General features: G+C 49.0%; 1 protein-coding gene across 1 annotated transcript in view; it reads right to left on the reverse strand.

Annotated features, from left to right (window-relative positions):
• Positions 1-6,406: 6,406 nt before the first annotated feature.
• Positions 6,407-16,804, reverse strand: part of CUX2 (cut like homeobox 2) — a gene marked incomplete at its 5' end in the record, with an annotated part of 322,096 nt that continues 311,698 nt past the window's right edge. The window contains 2 exons of the mRNA XM_017895882.1: positions 6,407-9,442; positions 14,529-14,802. Of these exons, the coding sequence (XP_017751371.1) occupies positions 8,641-9,442; positions 14,529-14,802 (1,076 nt within the window). The remainder of the gene's footprint in view (positions 9,443-14,528; positions 14,803-16,804) is intronic.

A 16,804-nucleotide genomic window follows, 5' to 3' on the forward strand; every position in this document is an offset into this window, starting at 1 on the left:
CACGATGGCTCATGCCTGTAATCTCAGCACTTTGGGAGGCCGAGGTGGGCAGATTGCTTGAGCCCAGGAGCTTGAGACCAGCCTGGGCAACACGGCAAAACTCCATCTCTAAAAAAAACACAAAAATTAGCCAGGCATAGTGGTGTGCGCTTGTAGTCCCAGCTATTCAGGAGGTTGAGGTGGGAGGATTGCTTGAGCCCGGGAGGTGGAAGTTGCAGTGAGCTGAGATCACACCACTGCACTCCAGCCTGGGTGACAGAGTGACCCCCACCTCAAAAAAAAAAAGAAAAAAGAAAAAAGAAAACATTATGTGTATTATGTATATTTTACCACAATAATAATAATAATAATAATAATAATAATAATAATAATAATAAAGGCGGGCCCATAGATTGTTTTTTCCAAGAGGGTTTCCTGTTCCTGACACAGGGGCCAGCTACCTTTGTGGTTGCCCTGTGCCTGGGACTGAGAGCAGCTGAGTGTCGGGGCTGCAGTTGCTGCCCTCTCTTCATAGTCCAGGGGCGCAGCTGTCATTGCTTCTCTAGTTGTGATGCTGAAAAATCCCAGGGCAGGGCACCCAGGCCCTCTAGGCTGCAACTCCCTGAGAAAGGGGCCTCCCTTCTGTCCCTCCCTGGGGCCTGGCACAGAGAAGCCAATCTTTGCCTGCATCCCTCTCTCAGCTTCCCTGATTCTTCCCTTCTTGACTACAGGTGATCGGATGGGAGTTGGTCAGACACAAGCTGAGCCAATCAGGGTCCTGGGAACTAAGTTCAGTAGCCATAAGTGCTAAACTTAAGAGTTGATGGCGGCCAGGTGCAGTGGCTCAAGCCTGTAATCCCAGCATTTTGGGAGGCCGAGATGGGCGGATCATGAGGTCAGGAGATCGAGACCATCCTGGTTAACACATGAAACCCCATCTCTACTAAAAGATACAAAAAACTAGCCAGGTGAGGTGGCGGGCGCCTGTAGTCCCAGCTACTTGGGAGGCTGAGGCAGGAGAATGGTGTAAACCTGGGAGGCGGAGCTTGCAGTGAGCTGAGATCCGGCCACTGCACTCCAGCCTGGGCGACAGAGAGAAACCCCCAAAAAAAAAAAAAAAAAAAAAAAAAAAAAAAGAGCTGATGGCTGGATAACCCTTCTGGGACATGATGGCAGGAAGACAAATAGCCAGGCCTTAGAGAGAGCTAAGAGCACAATAGCCTGTGCAACACCTGTTGAAGTCCAGCTGAACTTCCTGTTTTGGGGTTTTCCAAGATCTCCCCTGGATCCTCCCAATAAACATTTGCATAGTTAAGTGGGTTATAATTTCTTTCAACCCAACAGTTCTAGACTGTAAGACACCCAGTGAACATCTGTTCTGTGCTCCTATTCTGTCATTCTCTTCTATTTGCCAGTGTCTGTCCTAGGGGCTGGTACACCCAGGGGGCCAAAGAAAACCAACTGGATGAGAAGTCCCTCTGAGACCTATGACAGTCAGTGGGGCTTAACCTTTAGTTTGTGTCCAAATCACCTGGAGTGCTTCTTAAAAATGCAGATTTGGGCAGGGCCCAGGAAACTGCATTTTGAGTAGGCTGCAAGGGATTCTAGGGCCACAGCTGAAGAAATGATAAGGTAGTGTGGTGGCAGCCTCTAAGATGGGCCCCAGGTGACCCTGCTTCCTGGTATCCACATCCTGGTATGGTTCTTTCCCACACTGAGTTATGGTGGGCCCATGTGGCCAATAGATTACACTGGATGCAACAATGGGGCTTCCAAATCTAGGTCACAGAAGACACTACAATCTCTGCTGTGGCTATTCTGGGGGAAGTCAGCCACCATGTTGTGAGGATGCTCAAGCAGCCCTGTGGAGAGGCCTACCTGGAGAACTGAAGCGCACAACCAGCACCAACTTGCAGGCCATGGGAGTGAGCCATCTTGGAAGCGGATCCTCCAGTCCCAGAACAGCCTTCAGATGACTGCAGCCCTGGGTGATGGCGTAACTGTAACCTCCTGCAAGACCTACCAGCCAGAATCATCCAGTTACACAATCCCCAAATTCCCAACTCATGGAGATTAAGAGAGATAAATGCTTACTGTTTTAAGCCACTCAATCTTGGTATAGTTTGTTATGCAGTAATAGACAACTAGTAAAAGTGATGCTATGATGATCAAATCCATTTTCCAGTTAAGGAAACTGAGTTTCATGGAAGGGCTCTAGAATTACCTGATAGTGGAGATTCAAAGCCAGGCCAGGCTAAGTTCAAAGCCTGTACTTTCACAGCTATTCCCTAGGGGGCTTGAGAAGGTCACACATCAGCAAAGAGCTCAAATGTTTCTTCCTCTCATTGTGTGCAGGTAGGGAAACAGACCTGGAGTGAGGAGTCACCATTGTTAAGGTCACCTGGCTGGCCTATCTGGGTGATGTTCCCTGCCCCAGGTCCCTGCTCTTGGGATTGGGAGTGCATTCAGTGTCCCGGGTACCTGCAAAGACAGCCTGGTTTCCATAGTAGCACAACTTGGAACCTTGGCTATGGGGAGGTAGGGCTTCAGAATGACCACATCAATGGCCACTCAGCTAGGGAGGGCTTGGTTTTGTGCATTTTCCAGGAGGTGGTGGGATGTGGGGCTGCCTGCTCAGTAGGAGGAGCTAAACTAGGAGGGAGGAGGGCACGGAGGCCTGAGGCTCAGGACCTGGCCTCCGTCCTCTGGCCTGCCTTCTCCCCAGGCAGATGGGACCTCCTAACCGCCTCATAGTGCTAGATTGACCACAGCAACCCCTTGCCTCACACCCTCCATGGCTCCCCAGTGCCCTCATGAGAAAGGCATATTTCCCGCCATGCCCCGAAGTGCTTCACAATTTGGCCCCTTCCCTCTTCCTCCCCGCTGCCCTACCTCAACTTCCAGCCTCCTTTGGGCTTCTTCCTCCCTGGTTCTTATCCCAGTTCCACCTCTTGCTTATGGTTCCTTCTGCACTCCTCCTCTACTTCTCTTTTTCTTTTTCTTTGTTTTTTTTGAGACGGAGTCTTGCTCTGTCGCCCAGGCTGGAGTGCAGTGGCACAATCTCAGCTCACTGCAAGCCCCACCTCCTGGGTTCACACCATTCTCCTGCCTCAGCCTCCAGAGTAGCTGGGACTACAGGCGCCCGCCACTTCGCCCGGATAATTTTTTGTATTTTTAGTAGAGACGGGGTTTCACCATGTTAGCCAGGATGATCTCAATCTCCTGACCTCGTGATAAGCCCGCCTTGGCCTCCCAAAGTGCTGGGATTACAGGTGTGAGCCATCACACCCAGCCTACTTCTCCTTTCTAACTCTTGTCATCTTTCAGGCATCAGTTGGGATGCCCCCTCCTCCAGGAAGCCTTCCCGGACCCCACTACTTGTGCCCTCATGGCCTCCTGTGTTTCCTCTGTCCAAGCTCTGTGCACACAGTAGGTACTCAATAAATGTTTATAGCACTGAGCAGACAGTAGGTACTCAGTAAATACTTAGTAGCTGATGAACAGTTGCCCAGTGGCCCCCAGCTGGGCTCTCCACTCTCCTCTGCGCTCCGATCCAAACCTGTCTCCTCCTGGGGACTGTCCTGGCCTTCTCATTGCTCTCTAGCCCTTCCACTGTCCTGCAGCCCCCAGTGCAGAATTTCACATTTTGCTGCGCTGTTGCTGCCTGCTTCACTCTAGGGCAGTAGCGGCAGACACCCTGTCAACACCAAAGCTGATGACCCAGAACATGCTTCAGTCCCTGAAGCCCACAGGCACCTGCTCCCTCGGGTTCTCAGGTGGCTTGCATGGTGCCAGACTCCACTCCTGCCAGCCTGGTCCCACAGGGGGCCACACCCTAGGGGTTTCTGACCTCCGAACTTCTCAAGAGCTGTGAATGAACTGAGGGTCTGAAAGGCTAGTCTTTGGTTTTAATTTGAATCTTTACAACCACCTTGTTAGCAAGATGCCATTACTACCATCTCCACTTTATGGCTGGGAAACTGAGGCACTGCGTAGTTTAGGCATTTGCCCAAGGTCACACAGCTCTAAGAGGTTGAGCCAGAGTTGAAACCAGGCCATCTGGCTGCTGACTCCCATTTTCCTCACCAGCTCTGAGGATAGGCCATCCATCCACCTGAAATGTCACATGCAATGGGCTGGCTCAGGAGCTCCAGGGCTGATGGGGGACTGGGCCCTGACCTGCCACCTCCCACCGCCACCACTCCATGATGGGGTGCCCAGGCATCCCAGTGGGCCGTCCTGCTGGGCTTGGAGCCATTAGTTATCCTAACCGAGACGGGGGTAACTGTTCAACTCTCCCTGCAAGGATATACGGAAAAACTGCGGCAACTGGAAGATTTCCAGACAAAGGGAAAAGGGCTGTCTTGGGACAGGCACATGGCTGGGCTCATGGGTGAGTAATGTTTAGTGCCACTTCAGGGACTCTCTTGACATTACAGGTCACAAAATCCCCTCCTGTAGTCTAATGCACAGAGACTCACTATCATGGACTGGAAGAACCTACTCCCTACTTACAATAACAATAACTAATAGTTACCGAGTTTTTTCTTTTTTTCCTTTGAGGTGGAGTCTCGCTCTGTCGCCCAGGCTAGAGTGCAGTGGCGCGATCTCGGCTCACTACAACCTCTGCCTCCCGGGTTCAAGCGATTCTCCTGCATCAACCTCCTGAGTAGCTGGGATTATAGGTGCACCACCACGCTTGGCTAATTTTTGTATTTTTAGTAGAGATGAGGTTTCACCATGTTGGTCAGGCTGGTCTCGAACTCCTGACCTCATGATCCACTCCCCCCTTGGCCTCCCAAAGTATTGGGATTACAGGCGTGAGCCACTGCACCCGGCATTTTTTTTTAATAGTCTCATTCTGCCCACCCAGGCTGGAATGCAGCGGCGCAATGGCTCACTACAGCTTCCGCCTCATGGGTTTAAGCAATTCTCGTGCCTCAGCCTCTCAAGTAGCTAGGACTGCAAGTGCCCGCCACTAAGCTTGGTTAATCTTTGTATTTAGTTATCGAGTCCTTACTGCCACGCAGTTTTATGCATATGCATGTATATTCTTCACAATGACCTTCTGAGCTGGCTGCTATGATACCCCCATTTTGCAGATGAGGAAACTGAGGCCCCAGTTATACAACTAGGAAAGGCGTGATGCTACGTTGGTCAACAGGAAGCCCCTCTTGGCATTCTCCCATTGGGGCTGGGGGCACTAACCACTCACATACTGTACAGAGGTGGGCACAGCTTGCAAGCTGGTTCACTTGCTGGTTTAGGGGTAGAGTGCAATTTTGACTCCTCATACCAGGCCCTGGAGTCTGACCAGCTTCCACCCTGCTGCAGGCTGGTCCACAAGGCACACTTGCTAACCCAGATGCCCACAAGGCCCAGGCAGGTTGCACAGTTGAGGGCTGAAGCAAACCATGGGCATGTGCCCCATCTAAAGGTGGCCAGACCTCGTCTGGCTGTTGTCACACTGGAACGTGGGCCCAGTGTGGCCAAGATCTTGACTATTTCTTAGAGAAGCTCATGCTTTTTATGGGACATGCCCCCACATTTTAATGTTGGCAATTTTTTTTTTAGAGAGGAGGATCTCACCGTGTTGCTCAGGATGGTCTCAAACTCCTGGTCTTAAGTGATCCTCCCACATTGGCCTCGTAAAATGCTGGGATTACAGGACTGAGCCACCATGCCAAGCCAATGTTGGCAATTTAGAAACCAGGCTTAATTTTTTTTTTTTTTTTTTCAGAGATAGGGTCTCTCTCTACTGTCTATGCTGGAGTGCAGTGGCAATCACAGCTCACTGCAGCCTCAAATTCCTGGGCTTAGGCAATCCTCCCACTTTGGCCTCCCAAAGCACTGGGATTATAGGTGTGAGCCATTGTGCCTTAAAAACTAGTTGTAATCAATAGCAAAGACTTGGAATCAACCTAAATGTCCATCAGTGACAGACTGGATTAAGAAAATGTGGCACATACACACCATGGAATACTATGCAGCCATAAAAGAGGATGAGTTCGTGTCCTTTGTAGGGACATGGAGCAGCTGGAAACCATCATTCTCAGCAAACTATTGCAAGAACAGAAAACCAAATACCGCATGTTCTCACTCATAGGTGGGAATTGAATGATGAGATCACTTGGACACAGGAAGGGGAACATCACACACCAGGTCCTATTGTGGGGTGGGGGAGGGATAGCATTAGGAGATATACCTAATGTAAATGACGAGTTAATAGGTGCAGCACACCAACATGGCACATGTATACGTATGTAACAAACCTGCACGTTGTGCACATGTACCCTAGAACTTAAAAAAACAAAACAAAACAAAAGTTAGTTGTAAAAAATAACATTTTGTAAAACATCTCTGAGGGCCCAATCTGACCTCCACTTTGTACTCCTAGCCCCAGAACAAAGAAGCAAGACACCCAGAATTATTATACAATTCTGTATTTAGCGACTCGTTTACAGAACGTGTTCCTTTTTTTAAAATTTTAAACAAAGTTCATCAATCTCTCATAGAAACGGTTTGTGTATGTGTGTGTGTTTTTTTAACCGTTATAGGACGTGAACCTGACAAAGTTGTTCACGGGTCCGCTAGCTTTAAGTACAACAGGATTTCTGTGTTCAAAAGACTATACTAAGTGCTTAATCAAATCCCGTCACACTAAAGCCAAATTTAGTTCTCTAGGAATCGGAGTCTGCTTGTAAGCCTGGATTTCAACGTTGTGTTGGTTTCAACAGTAAAAGTGGTGTGTTCCCCACGGTTGTCTTAATTGCAACAGGGTGGTGGTGGCTAAAAGGAGATGTTTCATTTGTTCCAGATTTGATTACTCTGAAAATTGGTCACTGTTTCCTATTGTCAAAATATAAAAATACCTTCATCTGGATAAAAATGTATACAGTGGAAAACTCTTCAATGCATAGCCTGGGTGTATGGAAAAGGTTTTCCTTCAGGGTTTGTGTTTTGTTGACTGTTTGGTGTGGAGACTGCAGCCTGGGCTGGGTGTGAGAGTTGAAATTTCTGGAACGGTCCTTATCTGTCCCCTTCTGGTTGCTGGGTTTTGCCTATATGGTTTCAAAATGCTAGCTACATCTTTGAAACCTCCATTGGCCATCTCACCCGCTGGCATTGCATCGGCATTGATTATAGTCACCTTTTCATCTTCATTCTGGGGAGTCACCCAATTCAGCCTTCCCACGGACAGTTTGAAAAAGGAAACGTAATAAAAACAAGGGAGAGAGATTCAATAACCAATATGGTGGCCGTTCCATCCAAATTGGGAACTCTCACCCTAGAAACCATGCCAAAGACGCTGGAGGAAGGGCTCCTTTGAGTTGGGGGTTGAGTCTCTGCTCCCCAACAGGTCATGCGTTGGAAGGTAGGAGGGTAGGTTTGGAGGCTGGGATATGGTGAACATGCTGCGATGAACTTGGCCTTCCAGAGTTCTGCATGGACTTGGAGTTGCAGATGCCTTCCAGAAACAGCACCAGGGTCAACTTGAGAAAGAAGATGGCGAGAAGGGGAGCTGGGATCTCTAGTTTGATGAATCTACTTTTTGGCGCTGGTTACTAAGCTTCAGTGGTCATGGGATGACCAACACTGTCACTTTTGGAAAACACCAAGAGGGCAAGATGGTGGCCACAGTCTTGCTCTGGAATACCCACACTCCTACAAGTGGGGAAACTTCCTGGGTTGCGCCTATGGTTCACATGGGGAAATGGGGTTGCTCTGGTTCAAATGCCACTCTCCAAGCACCTGTCCCATGCCCACCTTTCCAAAGGATCTGGAAACACTTCTTGCCTATAGATGGACAAGATGGATGTCTGACCTCCATGGCCCACAGGTTTCTAACTAGTGAGACCTGTGTAAGCAGTTTGTTCTGTACCATGCTACATCTCGTATAGGACAGTTGGGCCACAGCCCACATCTCTACAACATTTACAATGGCATGGATATTCTGTGTTATCAAGCTTGCAAAACAGACCACCAGAATGAAACACATCCTCAACGGCATCAAGATTTTCGTTTAGAGTCTTTTGGACTTTCTCTTTTTAGCACAGTTTCTGGAAGGGCAGTAGCAATGCGCTGTGTCTCACAGACAGATGTGGAAAAAAATCATGGTTCAAAGGTTATCTAGATTTTGGTCAGTCTTATAGTGTTTTGTGATGGCTTTGAACAATTGTCTTCTTTTAATCTCATCTAGTGGCAAAAACGACACAACTTCAGTGTATACTTCGCAACAGTTGTGACAGCATCCTGATTTTATAACTCTCTGTAATATCAAAACAGCATCCGCTGGGATAAATTCCAAAGGATCCTTTATTAAAATATCTAAAAGAGGTCTATAAATATTTATTTATTTTTCTAAAAGAGTTTGGAGTTTTCAGGTGAATATGTGGTGCCATTTTGCTTCTGCCTTCTGCAGAGGGGTCAGGGTGAAGAGGAGCAGGGGGGTGCCGAAAAGTGGAGGCAATGGCATTTGACCCACCTGCTCACACAACTTCATAGAACTAGGATTACAACAAAAAACGTAAACAGCATAACATTTGCTGTCCACATTTTGATGGTTGAGTTCCTCCCTCCCTTACCCCACCCTGTTGAGGAGAGTGAGTGAGAAAAGGAAGGTAGTTACCAGGGTATGTCCCTTGCCCCCTCACCCTGCTTTCAGAACTCCCACTCCAGGGCCTCCTCCCGATTGGCAGCCCGCTCTAGTCGGTAAATGATGCTGTTCAGGTTGGCCATTTTTTCGTGCCGCCGCTGCAAGTTGGGGTTCACCTTGGCACTGGGATGCAAGGCTCCAGCCGTGTCAGCAGTGGGGCTGGCACTCGGCACTTTGGCAGGGGGGGCGCCAGGAGGGGATGGGGAGATGGGAGCTGAGGAGGAGGGGACAGGTGACACAGACATCATGAGGCCTGGCGAGGAGGCGGCTGAGGGCGAGTTCAGAGACACCTCCAGGCTGCAGCGTGAGGACTCTGAGGCTGACTTAAAACTTAAAGGGTCCGGGTGAAGCCGCTCCCCAGCCTCACTCTCCTGGTGGGGATGAAGTGAGGGACAGTCTGGGGTTGATCCATCTGGAAGGAGGGGACTGGGAGCCACTTTTGGGAGTCCGTCATTACCCGGAGGGTCGGGATGCTCCTCTTTGGGGGAACCTTGGCCTTTGTCTGGCTCCCCTAAGTCCTGGGGCTGGCTGCCTGCCTCTTCCTCGGTGTCCTCCTCTGTCTGTTCCTGCTTGATCCTCACTTGGGCCTTGTCCTGGGTGGTCAGGGGTGTGCCGTCCTCCTCAGGACCCTCCTGAAGCTCCAGTTCCTTCATGGTTGGCTTCTGGTCCTCAGTCTCAGAGTCAGGGCTCTGCGGGGTGGGGTCTGGGTGGGAGTGGCCTGGCGGTAGGATTCCAGGACCCCCACTTGGGTCAAGGTCTGGCTCATCCTGGGTCCCCTCCACCAACATCTCCCGGCGCATCCGGGACCTGGGGCAGAGACGACGGTGAGCCTGGGGCTGGACAGGGGACACCCAAACCCTGGACTCCATCTGCATACATGGCATTTTGATCCCACCCACTGCCCTGGGGCTCTCTAGGCACTAAGCCTCCATACTTGCACCATCTTATTAAGTCTTCTCAACAACACCACAAGGTGGATGCTATTATTATCTCCACTTCACAGCAAACAAGGCTCAGAGATGTTAAGTGACTTATCCCAGGTCACAGAGCTAGTAAGTGGCAGAACCGAGACTTGAACTCACGACTACTGAATCCCAAAGCAGATGATCTAGACCTGTGGTGGCCAACATAGCAGTTACTGGCCATACATAGCTCGAGTGCTTGACATGAGGCTAGTCCAGATTGACATGTGCTGTAAGGGTACAATACACACCTGTTCTTAGGCTTAATACAAAAAAAGTGAAAGGTCTCATTAATAATGTTTATATTGGGCTAAATCAAATAAATGATTATGATTAGTTTTATCTCTTTTTTTTGAGACAGTCTCACTCTGTTACCCAGGCTGGAGTGCAGTGGTGCGATCTTGGCTCACTGCAACCTCTGCCTCCTGGGTTCTAGCAATTATCCTGCCTCAGCCTCCTGAGTAGCTGGGATTATAGGCGTGTATTTTTAGTAGAGACAGGGTTTTGCTATGATGCCAGGCTGGTCTTGAACTCCTGATCTCAGGTGATCCACCCACCTTGGCCTCCCAAAGTGCTGGGATTACAGGCTTGAGCCACTGGGCCCAGACCCAATTATTTTCTTACGGCAAATGAGGTCAAGAAATTTTAAATAACTTCTCCAAGGTCATAAAGCAATAGGGGTTTCTGTTTCCTTAGCACCTTCAATGCTGTAGCTCCCTGGCCATTTATGTGAACAGTAAATTACACTAATATAGACTATTAGCAACTATATAGTTACAAACATAATAATAATGGGCGCTTTATTGTGTTGGGCACTAGGCTAAGCACTTTTTGCTGTCTTCTTTTTTCTTTTTTTTTGAGATGGAGTCTTGCTCTGTTGCCGAGGCTGGAGTGCAGTGGCGCAATCGTGGCTCACTGCAACCTCTGCCTCCCGGGTTCAAACGACTCTACTGCCTCAGCCTCCCAAACAGCTGGGATTATAGGTGGGTGCCACCATGGCTGGCTAATTTTTGTATTTTTAGTAGAGACGGTGTTTCACCATCTCTACTGGTCAGGCTGGTCTTGAACTCCTGACCTCAAGCAATCCACCAGTCTTGGCCTCCCAAAGTGTTGGGATTACAGGCGTGAGCCACTGCACCCAGCCTGTTTATTTCATTTTCTGTTAGGTTGGTGTAAAAGTAATTGGATTTTCTGCCTTTTTTTTTCTTTTTTGTGTGACTTTTTAAAAATTTTTCTCCAAGATGGAGTCTCACTTTGTCGCCAGGCTGGAGCGTAGTGGGGGCACGATCTCACCTCACTGCAACCTCTGCCTCCTGGGCTCAAGTGATTCTCCTGACTCGGCCTCCCGAGTACCTGGGACTACAGGTGCACGCCACCACACCCAGCTAATTTTTGTATTTTTAGTAGAGATGGGGTTTCACCATGTTGGCCAGATGGTCTCGATCTCTTGACTTCGTGATCTGCCTGCCTCAGCCTCCCAAAGTGGTGGGATACAAGCGTGAGCCACCATGCCCGGCCTTTTGTGACTTTTTTAAATGGCAAAACCATTTTTTTAAAAAATGGCAAATCCTTTAAAATGGATCAAGAAACATTTTTTAAAAAATGGCAAAAACCAGCTGGGCGCGGTGGCTCACACCTATAATACCAGCACTTTGGGAGGCCAAGGCAGGTGGATCACTTGAGGTCAGGAATTCTAGACTACCCTGGCCAACATGGCAAAACCCCATCTCTACTAAACAAAAACAGAAACAAAACAAAACAAAACAAAAGTGGCAAAAACTGCAATTACTTTTGCACCAACCTAATATAATAATCTCCTAATGATACACTAATCTGATTTGCATTGATAAAGGAGACCAGGCTGAGAGGGCACAGGAATTGGCATGGTCACAGGGCTCTGAACCCAGCAGTCTGGCTTTTATTTTCTTGCCCCTGCCTCCCTGCCCAGGTCCTGTGGGGCCCCATCCCAGGATCCTGGGCCTGGAGGAACTGTGAGGGATCACCTAGTCCATACCATCTCTCAATCCCCAATCCCCCCATAAAGGTGACCTTGCCCACCTTCCAGAGTTCTCCCCCACCTCCCTCAGCTCCCTCCAATGGGAAGAGCTTCGATGGGGAGGGACTTTGTCTGTTTTCTGTGGCGTCTGGTACAGAGTAGATGCTCAGTAAACATTTACCAAATGAAATAATGTGTTCTTCTGTAATTATAACCCTTTGAGAGTTCTTTTGAGAGTGGAATTCTCTCTTCTCCTTTGTGCAAACTCCTATTCATCCCTCAAAACCCATCTCAAATACCACTTCTGTAAAGTCCTCCCCAGGCAGAATTCCCTTTTCCCTTAGCCCCTTGTTCCTTCCTGTTTCACAGCATTTACTACATTATAAGTGAAATGTTCTGTTTTATGACTGTAAGGTCCTTAAGGGCGGGGACTGGTTCACAATGCATACATTAGAAACGTTTGTTGAATGAATATGTTGGATAATAATGGAGTGCTCAGTTCCTGTGGGGAATCAGAGGCGAGAAGATGTCCCCATATCCCCCAGGGAGGGAAGGAAATGAGCAGGCTTTAAGGACCTATGTCATTTGTTATTTGGCAGGCTCTGTTCTGAGCCAGATGATAAACCATATTTAATTTAATTTATTTATTTGTTTGAGACAGTCTCACTCTGTCACCCAGGCTGGAGTGCAGTGGTGTGATCTCAGCTCAAAGCAACGTCCACCTCCCGGGTTCAAGTGATTTTCGTGCCTCAGCCTCCGAGTAGCCGGAATTACAAGCCCCTGCCACCATGCCTGGCTAACTTTTGTATTTTTAGTAGAGACGGGTTTCATCATTTTGGCTAGGCTGGTCTTGAGCTCCTGACCTCAGGTGATCCGCCCACCTTGGCCTCCCAAAGTGCTGCGATTACAGGTATGAGCCACTGCGCCTGGCCAAAACTGTATTTTATAATGCGTTTATACCCAGAGTTATTTCACTTGATCTACAATCAAACATTGCAGGATAGGTATTAGGTTCCTCATCTGTAAAATAAGGGTGAGACTTGGAGAAGCAAAATGACTTATGGAGGGATTGGGGACTGAGAGAGGGTATGGACTCGGGTCTGTGGGCCCCTGCTGCCCAGGAGAGAGAAGATGCTCAGTTGCTCTTCCCACCAATCTCCTCTTTCCTTGATCCCTTGGGGATCAAGAGACATTCTCTCCCCCTGGAATGGATGAGTGGATTTTCTTCTGTGGTACCATGTGGGTACCAGAGACTTTTCCTGCTCAGGAAGCTTGGCAGGGGCGGGGCGGGGGGTGTTCCTCAGAGATGGTCCCTGAAATCCCCCCATCAAGCATTCTTTACAGGGGTCTCCTCAGAGCCAGCCCTGGGACTAAACTCCTAGGAAGCTCAACCTACTGCAGGCCAGTGACTTGTGAGAACAGGGAGTCAAGAGTGGGAAGAGCTATGGAAAGCAGCCATTGAAGTAGGAATCACCCACTCCCTGAGGTAGTGGAGCCTGAAAAGGATACCAGGGGGGTTTCTTTTGGTTTCAGTGGTGGGAGGGGCCAGGAGCTCGAAATCAGGGCTCCAACCTGAGGCTCAATGAATAGTCAGGGTTCCTCAGGCCTGTACCCCCAAATACCTTTCCCTGTCCCTTCTTTGAGGCAGACACAGGGCAAACAGGGTGAAATAATAATAAAAATAATGACAATAATCACATCAATACCTACCACATACTATGTGCTGGGTATTTTTTTTTTTGGAGATAGTCTCACTCTGTTGCCCAGGCTGGAGTACAGTGGCATGATCTCAGCTCACTGCAACCTCTGCCTCCTGGGTTCAAAGGGTTCTCCTGCCTCAGCCTCCCACGTAGTTGGGACTATAGGCATGTGCCACCACTCCTGGCTAATTTTTGTATGTTTCGAAGAGATGGGGTTTCATCATGTTTCCCAGGCTGATCTCAAACTCCTGACCTCAGGTGATCTGCCCATCTCAGCCTCCCAGAGTGCTGGGATTACAGGTGTGAGCCACCGTGCCTGGCCTACATGCTAGGTATTTTATGTAACTATGTTAGTCTATCAAATCCTCTGTGCAACTCTATGAAGTAGATCCAGCTACTGTCCACCTCATTTTACAGGTTAGAAGACTGAGGCTCAGGGAAGTGAAGAAGGATCCACAGCTGAAAGTAATGGAGCTGGGATTTCTTCCACATTTGCCTGTGTTTTACTTTTTTTTTTTTTTTGAGATGGAGTCTTGCTCTGTCGCCCAGGCTGGAGTACAGTGGTATGATCTTGGCTCACTGCAACCTCCGCCTCCTAGGTTCAAGCAATTCTCCTACCTCAGCCTCCCGGGTAGCTGGGATTACAGGTGTGCACCGCCATGCCAGGATAATTTTTTTATTTTTAATAGAGACAGGGTTTCACCATGTTGGCCAGGCTGGTCTCGAACTCCTGACTTCAGGTGATCCGCCTAATTCAGTCTCATTTTTCTTGTTTTTGAGACACGGTCTCGCTCTGTCACCCAGGCTGGAGTGCAGTGGTGTGATGGTAGCTCACTGCAGCCTCCGCCTCCTGGGCTTACGCAATCCTCTCACTTCAGCCTCCCAAGTAGCTGGGACTACAGGTGTATGCCACAGCACACAACTAATTTATTTATTTATTTATTTATTTATTTATTTATTTATTTATTTATTTATTTTGTAGAGAGGTCTCCCTATGTTGCTGGGCTGGTCTCAAACTCCTGGGTTCAAGTGATCCTCCTGCCTTGGCCTCCCAAAGTGCTGGGATTATAGGCATGAACCACTGTACCTGGCCCTGAGTTCTATATCTAAGTGCCTATGTGGTGGGGTCTCCCATCTTCCGGAGGCTATGTGGGGCTCCCTCCAGTTCTCGGATGGGGAAGGGGTCCCACCTGGGTTCTGCCACCCGCCCTGTGGGCATGCCCCCATAGTCCCACCTGTAGTTGTGGAACCAGTTGATGACGGTGTTGGTCTTGAGGTTGAGCTGGAAGGAGAGGAGCTCGATGGTCTGCTGTGAGGGGTAGGGTTCCAGCTGATAGGCCTTCCGCAGCGCCTCCTTCTCCTCAGGTGCCAGCACCACCCGGGGTTTCTTGATCTGCAGGAGGCTCAGGTCCTGGGGCTGTAGGCAGGGGCTGGGGCACTCCGAGCGGGTGGCCGGGGACTCACTGTCTGAGCCGGTGCTGATGAGGCCATAGCGACGTTTCAGGTAGGCTGGAGCCGGGGAGAGAGGGAGGGCTGAGAGGTGCTGTCCCCACCCCATCAGTTCCTGACCAGCAGGAGTCCCACGGTGGGAATGCATCTGTCAGGCCCACTAGGAGGAAGCCGTCATGCCCTAAGCTTAGGGGCGCGCCCCCCCAGCCTTTCTCCCTCCTCACTCTCCTGCATCTCTCAACTCCCACCCCTAGGCCACAAGATGCTAGCCTGACCTCACCAGCCAGGGAGCCCTGGCATGAGCAAAGACTTAGGATCATTCCTCGCACACAGGAAGCACTCGAAACAGGGTGCTCCTCGGTATTCTCTCTGTTTTTGTAGAGACAGGGTCTCACTCTGTCACCCAGGCTGGAGTACATGGGTGCAGTTACAGTTCACTGTGGCTTCAACCAACCAGGCTCAGGCACACCTCCTGCCTCAGCCTCCCAAGTAGCTGGGATTACAGGTGTGAACCACCACCCCTGGCTAATTTTTAAATTTTTTTTGTAGAGATGGGCTCTCTCTCTGTCACCCAGGCTGGAATGCAGTGGCACAATCACAAGTCACTGCAACCTTGAACTCCTGCCTTCAAGCGATCCTCCTGCCTCAGCCTCCTGAGTAGGTGGGACTACAGGTGCATGCCACCATGCCTGGCTCATTTAAAAAATTGTTTTGTAGAGTGTTTGAAATGCTTCTTCCCTGGTGCCGTAAAGAAATAGCACTTGAACATAAATTTAATTTACTCAGCAAGACCATTTTTATACTTTCTGCAGAAAGGGTACACTTACTTGCCAGCAGTTTTGCCACAAGAGCACATCGAACAAAGGAAACAGAGTCATTTATAATCTGATGTGCCCACCCTACTGCTGTGTCCGGTTTCCACTGACTGGAATGGGACCTCACATTCTGTGTTTGTCCTGACTGGCTAGCAACCTAGAACTTTTTAAAAGAGGCAAAGGCAGAGGAGAACAAAGGAAGGAGGAAGTAACTTGTGGAATGCTGAGAAAGGTAAAAACACCTTCAAATAAGGAAAAGGAACAGACTATGACCTAACGCTTGTTTGGACCAGTATAAGCATGCCAGGGCAAATATTTAGGATAAATTGTGGGAGCGAACATACAGTACATTGATTTCTTTATCATGGCTAGCAGATATTTAAGAATGTTAGCACAGATCTTTGAATAAATTTTCCTTCTAAGAGAAGTTACTATTTATTCCTAATTAAAGCGGGAGGAAAGTCTTTGAAGAGGAACCTTTACTTTATTTTCTACATAGAGGTAGGGTCTCACTCTGTTGCCAGGCTGGTCTCAAACTCTTGGCCTCAAGCAATCCTCTCACCTCGGTCTTCCAAAGTGCTGAGATTACAGGTATGAGCCACCACACCTAGCCTACGATATCCTCTAGATTGTCAGAAGCATCCCTGAATTTCTGAACAGCCTTTGGTGGGCGGTAGGTAAGGACACTAATTTAAATGACTTACTGACTGCATGGTGCATCTTGACCCCAAATCATGAAGATGTTGGGGAGAAAAAAGCCCACTTCAGAATGAAAAAAGTAAGGTATGAGGGTCTTACTTAATCTTCACAGCAATGCTTTGTGGCTCTGAAAATGCATTTTTAAGATGGAGTCTCGCTCTGTTGCCCAGGTTGGAGTGCAGTGGCATGATCCTCTTGGCTCACTGCAACCTCCACCTCCCAGGTTCAAGCGATTCTCCTGCCTCAGCCTCCCAAGTAGCTGGGATTACAGGCATGCATCACCACGCCCGGCTAATTGTTGTATTTTTAGTACAGATGGGGTTTTACCATGTTGGCCATCACTTCTGGCCTCAAGTGATCCATCCACCTTGGCCTCCCAAAGTGCTAGGATTACAGGTATGAGCCACCACATTGAGCTAGCTCTCTTATTTTTCAGAAATAGAAGGAAGCACAGAGAGGGGAAGTAATTAGCTCGAGGTCGTCACGCAGCAAGGAGATAGAAGGTCAAGTTCTCAACCATAGCATTGTCTGATGATGATGGCCCAGCC

This window comes from Rhinopithecus bieti, unplaced genomic scaffold, assembly GCF_001698545.2.
Source record: "Rhinopithecus bieti isolate Rb0 unplaced genomic scaffold, ASM169854v2 scaffold_947, whole genome shotgun sequence".
NCBI classification, from domain to species: Eukaryota; Metazoa; Chordata; class Mammalia; order Primates; family Cercopithecidae; genus Rhinopithecus; species Rhinopithecus bieti.